The sequence below is a fragment of the Pagrus major genome, chromosome 12 (assembly GCF_040436345.1).
Source record: "Pagrus major chromosome 12, Pma_NU_1.0".
NCBI lineage: Eukaryota > Metazoa > Chordata > Actinopteri > Spariformes > Sparidae > Pagrus > Pagrus major.
The window spans coordinates 755,262-764,569 of record NC_133226.1 but is presented as its reverse complement, the minus strand read 5'-3'; the positions used below and the strand labels follow the sequence as shown (position 1 = coordinate 764,569).

The following is a 9,308-nucleotide window of genomic DNA, read 5'->3' as shown; positions in this document are numbered from 1 at the left end:
ATGATGATGTACTCCTCCCCGTGGTCGGTGAAGGCTTCGCAGCCATCAGCAACTATTGGAGCCACTTTCAGCCGATAACAATAGTTTGTAAAAGGTCCTATCAGTGCTGATTAATCAGTCGACCTCTAGAAAGTATAGCTGGCAATCCGCTCACCACAGCCAGCAACACAGACACACAGCAACCATAAATCAACCTTTATTATACCAGAATCCAAGCTTGGTGGATGACATAAAGGTCCCAGGTTCTACTGTAGTCCTTTCTATTTTAGCAACAGCTTCATTTCATCAAGTTTTTTGTCAAAAATTATAAAACATTGTCAGGAAAGATCATGAAAAATAACAAAACACACTGGCGTGGGGCTTCAAAAAATGCACAGATGGAACTGTTGACAGGAGCGATGTTTTGTGTAATTTATACAGCAAGGAATTATCGTACCACCTGAGTACTTCAAGCTTGAAATATCACCTCCTTTTAAAGTTTAGCATGTCTATTTATTCATTAATTCCCTCATCTACCAAAACACATTTGCAAGACAACATATTTCAGACTAATGTTTATTATATGATAGGATTATAATTCTTGATATAGTATTGTGTTCATCAGTTATATGTTGAAGCTGATAAAGGTGGTTTAACTACTTTATGTAGTGTATCTTCTTGATATCTTCTGAATTTTCCCTCGGGGACCAATTTTTATCTTAAATTTTATTCTAATCTATAAGATTACACATATTTTTAATAGTATTTTTGACTAATTAACTTCCAAGTATCTAGTCCACAAAGAAACTATTAACTACATTTGTCAAATAAACTGGTGGAATAAAAATCCATTGTTTGTCTCTGAATGGTAGTGGACTACAAGTATAAAGTAACAGAAAACGGAAACTACCTTGTAATTGTACTTCAGTACATTACTTGACTAAATGTGCTTAGGTCCAATCCAACACTGCTGTGTGACCAGAGATATAGGAACCCCTCTACATTTTAATACAATATAACAATACTGTAATAAATCATCTGTTTGTGAAACTTATAATATCTTACAGGGCAGGAGGCAGCAATCCACCAGTTTTTACTGGAGTCCAGGTAAGAGACACTGAAAAAGAGAGTCAGGGAGTTTGAGAGGAAAAACACAATTTAAATCACAAACATATCAGTTTGTAAGTTGGTTTTCATGGAAACAAGGAAGAAAGTAATTCAGTCTAAAAGCTTATGGATGGATTTGGAAAATTATCAGCTAGGATGAAGAGTTGAATGATTGTCCTTTAATCCAAATCATGATTATGTATGAACCTGTGTTGAAGACCATGAGATCGCTGGTTGGATTTCCTCCCAGAATGCCTCCGTACACGTAGATGTTGTCTCCCACAGCAACAACACTGTGCCTGAGGCTTCTGAGGGCCACACCCCCGATTGCTAAGCATTCCCAGGTCAGAGACACTATGAGACAGTGGAAATGCCATCACAGTGATGTTTGGCTTTGTTTTACACTTCCTCAATGCAAACAGCAACAAAAAAGCATAGGTACAAACCAAGCTGGATGGGTTCCTCCTTTTTCTCAACCTACTGTAACACCCTTACCTGTTACGTTTTGATACTATACACTTACCTATATCGAAGCTGTAGACTCCTGGGAGACACTCAGTGGCAACGGGGCTGGACGCTCCTCCAAACAGATACAACTTCCCTTTCACAACACTTCAGGGAAAACAAGATTATGTTCTTTTTTTAACATATTGTCACTGCTAGTACTACTGATCCAACTGAGAAGCAACATCTCTACATAGCTATCAGCTCACTGAGGCAGTAAATCAATGCCTCTTGCTTAACACAACAGCTCTCGCAATCTAACTGCATGCTGTCCATTTAGCATGTGAGCTAGCTAACACAAGCTAATTGTAAATTATCTTCAGACTGGAAACAGCAAATGCATATTGCTGACAGTAAAATTTTATTTGAATTTAAGTGTTTCTGTTATTTCACTATCATCCATGCCAAATAACACCTAGTCAGTGCTGTAGCTTACCAAAGAGTGTGCCCTTCTCTAGCTGAGGGGACTTCTCCATTCTGTGGAATCTCCTCCCATGTCATATCATCAGGAGATACTACAAACAACAACAATCTATGGTTATTATTTATTCCTTTCAGTTACAGCAGCTCAGCTTTAATGCAGTAACAGTATTCCTCAGTTTACAGCAAAATCCTCTGATCAGAGTTTCTGTTATCAGAAACAGAACTATCTGTGATGCTCTATGGAGTGGGTGTCTTGCTCTGTGGCATTTTCTTTCCTGTGGTGAAGTGCCTTGTAGGGTATAAAACGTTTTAATTTAATCTAATATTTTATTCAATATTTCTAATCAAAACACATTGTGGGAGTTCTTGAGTTCTTCAGTTAAGCAGGCTGAAACTGGCTGTGAAGCCGATGTGCACATAGAAGACACAGTCCAAACACACTTGCAGAGGAGTATAACATAGACAACAATACCAGATGAGAGAGAGCAGGGGGCGGAGTCGTGAAGGTAGAGGGTAGAGTGGAAAAGCTTCGCCAGACAGCGGCAGGCAGTGGAGAGTCCAGAGGGGCAGAAGAAACAATCAGAATCAGAGACAGAAGGCAGGTGAGTTTACCAGGGATCAGTAGTACTCCTCAGAATAGTCCATCCCAGCCTCTTCCTCTTCAGCATCAGGGGGTGTGCTATCCTCTTCGTCCTCCTCATAGTCTGAGGCCTCAGACAGAAGAGGGGACAATGTCTCTAGCAGAGGTCCCCCAGTGGGCACGGCAGTCTTGGAGGGCTGGTCAGGATGGAGGTGGTTGAAATCCCTGATGAGGGTGGTGTCCAGAACATGTCGTGCTGGGACCCTTGACCTTTCTTCTGCAACGTACCCCTCCCAGTCGACCAGGTACTGAAGCCCTCTTCCGTGGCAGCAGGAACGAAGCAGCCAGTGAACCATACAGGTAGGGTCTCCATCTATAAACCATGGTGAAGGTGGGGGTGGAGCAGCAGGAACCAGTGGACTTTCCCTGCAGCAGGGTTAATGACTTTCTGAACCTCGAATGACCCGATGAATTTAGGCGGCAACTTCTTGGAGTCTACCCGCATAGGTAGGTCTCTGGTCTACAGCCATATCTTTTGGCCCACTTGGTAGTTGGGGGTTTTGGAAAGGCGGCAGTTGGCAGCATTGGAGTATCAACTGGCTGAGCGGAGGAGGGTAGCTCTGGCTAGGACCCAGGTCCGGCGGCAGCGGGGTATGAAGGCCTGGACAGAAGGTCAGAAAACTACCTTCTCCAGGGCAGAGAACAGTGGAAGCAGGAACCCATAGGCACACTGGAATGGAGACAGTCCAGTGGCAGAGCTGGTCAAGGTGTTGTGGGCGTATTCCACCCATAGGAGCTGCTGGGACCAGGATAAAGGGTTTTTGAGTCCGGACAGCGTAGGGCAGTCTCCATCTCCTGATTCTTGCGCTCCATCTGGCCATTTGATTGTGGATGGAAACCGGATGATAGGCTGACAGTGGCCTCAATAAGAGTGCAGAATTCTCTCCAAAATACTGATGTGAAGAGAGACAGAGAGGAGACAGATAACATGAAGCTGGACTAGCTTGGCAGTCTCTTTGGCCATAGGAAGGTTGGGCAGGGGAACAAAGTGGGCAATTTTGCTGAACCAGTCTACTACCGTCAGGATGGTGGTGTGTCTGTTGGATGGTGGTAGATTGGTAACGAAGTCCAAAGAAATTTGAGACTAAAGACGATGAGACTCAGGAAGGGGTTGCAGGAGACCAGTGGGGGCCTGGTGGGATGACTTGTGCTGGCTGCAGACTGGACAGGTGTTAATGAACTCCTGAGTGTCTTCATCCATGGTGGCCCACCAGAACCTCTGAGAGAGTCAAGACCGCCCTATTACACAGGATCCCAGATTGACAGGTAAGATTGGAGCTGTGAGCCCACTGGAGAACCTCAGACCTTAGGAGTGGAGGGACAAACAGGCGATTAGGATGGCAACGGCTGGTCCTCCAAGGCGGTCTTGACTCTCTCCTCGATCTCCCAAATAAGGGAGGCGACCAGGAGTGGGGCAGGAAGGATGGGATCAGGGTCAGGAGTGCAGTCCTCCCTCTCAAAACTGACAGGACAGGGCATCAGGCTTGACATTGCGAGACCCAGGCCAGTAGGAGAGGGAGAAGTTAAAACTGGTGAAATACAGGGACCACTGGGCTTGTTATTTTTTTGGCAGACAGGATATACTTGAAGTTCTTGTGGTCCATCCAGACCAAAACGGGCAATTTGGTCCCTTTGAGGCAGTGGCGCCACTCCTCCAGGGCTAGCTTTATCGCCAGCAACTCCAATGTCGTAGTTCCTTTCAGCGGGAGAAAGTCACCTAGAGAAAAAGGCACAGGGATGAAGCTTCTGGTTGCAGGCAGCCCGCTGGGACAGGACAGCTTCTACCCCCACAGTGGAGGCATCCACCTCCACAACGAACTGTCTTTTGGGGTCAGGTACTTGAAGGATGGCGGCTGAGGTGAAGCAGGTCTTGAGAGTCTGGAAGGCCACCTCAGCAGGAACCAATGCAGCTGCTTTCAGGAGTCAGGGATCAGCCAGGATGTCACAGCTCACACTTTGTCGGGGCCCCTTGCACTTCTCGGCCTTTACATACAGAGAGTTCTCCAGGAGGCATTGAAGGATGGAAGGATGGCCTGGACATGATGGACGTGCTCCTCACGGGATTTGGAGAAGATAAGGATATCATCCAAATAAACGAACACGTGTCTGTACAGCGTGTCTCTCAGTAAGTCAATAACAAGGGCCTGAAATACAGTCTGCAGCAGTGGCAAACGATTCTTGATGGTGATGTTGTGGAGCCCTCTGTAATCAATACAATTTCTCAGCGATTTGTCTTTCTTCTCAGCGAAGAAAAACCCTGCACCAGGGTTGTGAAGAAGATGGGCAGGCGGCCAGTGAGTCATTAACATATTTCTCCATGGCCCCACTCTCTGGTGCGGACAGGGAATACAAGCGACCCTTGGAAGGAGAGTCGCCTGGCTGCAGGTTGATAGCACAGTCGTAGGGGTGATGCGGAGGCAGGGATGTGGCCTTGGTCTTACTGAAAACTTCCTAGAAGTCGTGGTATGCAGTGGGAACCCCACACACACAGCAGAGCTGAGGCTGGATGACTGTAGAGGTGCAGCGGCCTGCTTCAGGCAGATCTGGTGGCAGGAGGGGCTCTACCCCAGGATGGCTCCCGTCGCCCAGTCCATGTGTGGGTTGTGGCAGCGGAGCTAGGGGTTCCCATGATCAGAGGTGACCACAGGATTAGGAACTAGTTAGTCTCATGGTGGTTCCCGGATAGGAGCATGCAGATGGGTGTGGTCTGGTGAGTAACCGTCCCAGGGGAAGCAGACACACCTGCTCAATCCCCAACTGTTGGGCTAGATCCTTGCCAATAATGTTGTTCTTTGCTCCTGAGCCGATGAGGGTAGCAAGAGTATGGGATCTGTCCGACAGCAGAAGCCGAACATGGGAGAGGGGTCTTTGACTGGGGGAAAGTTTAGCAGCTCGGCTGACCAGAACATACCCTACTACTGGTGAGCCTGGCCTTTTGCTGAACACTGGGAGATAAAGTGGCCTGCCTGGCAACAGTACAGGCAGAGATTTCCCCAGCAGTGGTGCTCACCAGTGGCGTGCACAGACTTTTTGAAGGGCAGGAACGAAAAGAAAAAAAAGGGCACATACAGCACGTTCTCGCCACTGAAGAGGGCACTTTAGCGCGCGTTTTGGCTCCCAAGAGAGCACTTTAGTGCGTGTTTTGGCTTCCAAGAGGGCACTTTAGCGCACGTTTTTGCCACCCAAGAGGGCACTTTATCATGTTTTAACCAGCCAAGGGGGCAGTTTAGTGTGTTTTGCCAACCAAGAGGGCACTTTAGCGTGCATTTTTCAACAATTGGGCCACGAGGGGGGGGCAACTGACTAAGCAGTTTGTGAGGAATGGGTTCCAACTCCAGGTTCTCAAGCATAGCACTCTGGGGTCCCATACCGGGGCTCATGTGTGAAGGCGGTTGCAGGATAGGGTGGAGCAGGAGGAGGAGCTCGGCCACCAACTGGTTCAGAGCTGCTGCTAGCTGCTGGACCTGGGTGGCTAGCTTGGCTAACGCTTGTTCATGGGCGGCCACTGACTGCTGTGCTTCAGGATCCCCCTGCTGGAGGATCCTCTCAATCTGCTCGAGGGGGGCATGTGGTGAAGAAGCCTGAGCTGGGCCCATATCTGGCCAGATTGTACTGTAACTTGTGGTGTCAGGACCCAAATGCAGCACATGGAAAACCAGGAATAATCGAGCAAGGCGAAGCCATGAGTGTCTCTGAGCCTCCGGAAGCCACCAGGGAGCAGATGGAAAACTTACTTGGGAGCAGGCCGGTTGACAAGCTCAGCCATGGGCAGAGCAGAGTCCAGAGGGGCAGCAGAAACAATCAGAGTCGGAGACAGAAGGCAGGTGAGTTTACAGGGGATCAGGCAGGCAGGGTCGGCAACAGGAAATCAATCCATGTAGAAGCGCTGGAGAGTCTCGTATGGTGTGTCTGGAGCATATATACCGGGTTGATAGGTAATGAGACACAGCTGTGTATCAGGTGAGGAGAGTTGGCTGATTAGGTGAGAGAGGCAGGTGACAGGGCAGGCAGAATAAAGCAAGCGACCAGTTATGCCAAACTGTGACAGTTTAGAGCCTAACATAAGCTCTAAGATTATCTTGCTGAACAACACGTGTAAGTATCATAAACTTGTGTTTGATGCAGAGCTTATTTTCAGCGCTAATCCAAAATCCAATTAAAAAATCCCACAGGCTTTTTGTTGAGGGAATTAGGGTGATGCTAACTTCCAGGTTAGCTGACAAAAATACATCATTGCTATACCACTCTATTTGCTAGTTAGTAATCTTTTTCCTCACTGCCTGTTGCTGGCACATTCATCCTGTCGCAAACTAACAACACACAAACAAAATGGTGTCTCACTTGTAAAAAGTTTGCTCTTTGTTTTGAGTACTTTGTGTCAAAAACCTTAAATATCTTCTGCACACAAGATAATGTATACCTTCATCTTTGAATTGTACCTGTTAGCATGTAGAAGTCATTGAAGTAAACAGGGTTGTCCTCCTAAATACATAAGAAGAAAATTAGCAGATCGTTACCATCCAGGGCCCATGTTTCAGCCATGTTTTACTCTGTGTTTTAATGTGTGTGAATGTGAAGCGGGGTGCTGTTTGTCAAAACTGAATGAAAAAAAGGTTTTAAAAAGACAATAAAAGTAACCTCTTGGTTGATGCTGGAGGCTCCTCCAAACAGAAAGGCCACATTTCCTGCCATAGCTAAGGCGTGGCCATGTCTGTTAGAGATGACGGGGACAATAAGAAAGTCAAACAATGAGCTACCACAAAAAAAACCCTGTCTTATCCATTTTCTCTCTCCAACGGCACTCCACTACTTAAAGCTTTGAATGAGTTTACGTCACCACGTGGTTCATAACGATCATGCAGAGAGAATGAATCATCAGTGCAGTCGGAGATTGTCAAATGCTTTGTTACAGTTCAAAAACAATGTGACAAACCTTGGACACGGGGCTTCTCCTCTCATCTCTTTTTCCAGCCACTGACCGCTTGCTAATGCCATCTTCGCATCTGCTGTCTCTCTCTCTCTCTCTCTCTCTCTCTCTCTCTCTCTCTCTCTCTCTCTCTCTCTCTCTCTCTCTCTCTCTCTCTCACACACACACATACACACACACACACACACACACACACACACACACACACACAGGAATCTGAGTAATGTAGGAGTCATACCAAGTGATTTGTTTTGGTAAGGATAAGGCTGCTACTGTATATGGCATTAAGATAGCTGATTAAGATATTAGCTAATATCCCCACTCATGACAACTGTACGCGGATGAATTTTTATGAATTTTAAAATTAAGTCAAATTTAAATTATGTTAAGGATTAAAGGTATCAATTATTCAGGGTGTGGACACTTTGAGTGACAGCTAGCTGTGAGCTGTTTGCTGGGCATCACCTCCAATAAGGGCCTATGTCCATATCACGTTTTATAGGGGCACAACAGTGTTGGCGGTGCACTCAAGAGCACTGGGGTGAAGCGACAAAAAAAATGCTGCACGTTGGTTTTGACAGCTGCTAGCACTATGGTAACAGAGGGCTGACCACACAAGCTTCCAATGCATAGGGTGAGAAAAGCACAAAACTCACTAGAGATATTCAGTGTACAGCAGCCATAAATCTCTCCTTGATCTTCCGGATTACCAGGGCCTGAAGGAAAGCAGTGGCGACACCACCAGCGTCTTTCTGAAAAATTGAGACACTTTCAACTTGAAACACTCGGTGTGGCTGCATAAAAAAGGCAGAGCGCTCCTCATTAGAAACAATTGAAAAACTGGCACTCAGAAAAAAACAATATGTGGACACTGGCTTGAATTACAGTCACTGATCTTGACCTCTCAGCTGTTTTTGTGGTGTTGGTGCCTTTTGGAGAAGTTTTAATGCAAATATCTGAAAATAATATGGCTTACTGTGTGGTTAATTGGACTAACAGTCCAGCCCTAGTTTTAATCAAATTTGCCTTAGTATGACCTGTTTCACAGCTATGGTAATTCTTATGAAGTGTGTGCAGGTGCAACTCAATGATTACATATATCAACCCTCAAATTGTGACGCCATTTCACCAAGTTGCACTACAGTAACATGATTCATGCAATGCCCATATCCAGAAGAAAAAATTCTAAAAAAAATTGTCTATAACATAACAACAACTTCTAGTTGAGTTTATAAAACCACATCAGCAGGATGAAACCTACCTGCTGTAATTTGAGTCTGTCAGGATGTTGATTTCTGGGTTTTCTATCGTTGTTTTATTGAAGCTGCTGTAAGCCACAGATGAGTCATCTCGCAGTCACACAGATGTCCTTTGCGTCTTAGCTTACAGGTAATTTACACTTTCCTCTGCAAGTACACTGTCACCTAGCAACATGTCCAAACACAATGACTTCTGGTCAGCATTTAATAGGACAGAGTGAGAACAGTGAAAGAAAATAGTACAAGACATACTTTAGTCTTTACAGTGAAATTCAGTTTTTTCACTGTTGTTATTTTTTTTACATACACAGGCCCAAAATATACACACATGCAGAAACAGGACCTAAACACATGCATTATTGGAGAGGTGTCAGAGGGAGGGCGCTGCCCCGCGTGGGGCACCAGGTAGTAGTTAAAGGTTCAGTGCCTTGCTCAAGTGTACCTCGGCAGTGCTCAGGAGGTGAACTGG

General features: G+C 45.9%; 1 protein-coding gene across 1 annotated transcript in view; it reads right to left on the bottom strand.

Annotated features, from left to right (window-relative positions):
- LOC141006187 (uncharacterized) overlaps window positions 1–7,648 on the bottom strand; it is a 10,996-nt gene extending 3,348 nt beyond the window's left edge. The window contains exons 1-7 of the mRNA XM_073478331.1: window positions 7,587–7,648; window positions 7,292–7,364; window positions 7,093–7,132; window positions 2,027–2,105; window positions 1,610–1,698; window positions 1,294–1,440; window positions 1,045–1,096 (exon numbers count right to left, since the gene is read on the bottom strand). Coding sequence (XP_073334432.1) covers window positions 1,045–1,096; window positions 1,294–1,440; window positions 1,610–1,698; window positions 2,027–2,105; window positions 7,093–7,132; window positions 7,292–7,364; window positions 7,587–7,648 — 542 coding nt within the window. The remainder of the gene's footprint in view (window positions 1–1,044; window positions 1,097–1,293; window positions 1,441–1,609; window positions 1,699–2,026; window positions 2,106–7,092; window positions 7,133–7,291; window positions 7,365–7,586) is intronic.
- Between the last annotated feature and the right edge of the window lie 1,660 nt (window positions 7,649–9,308).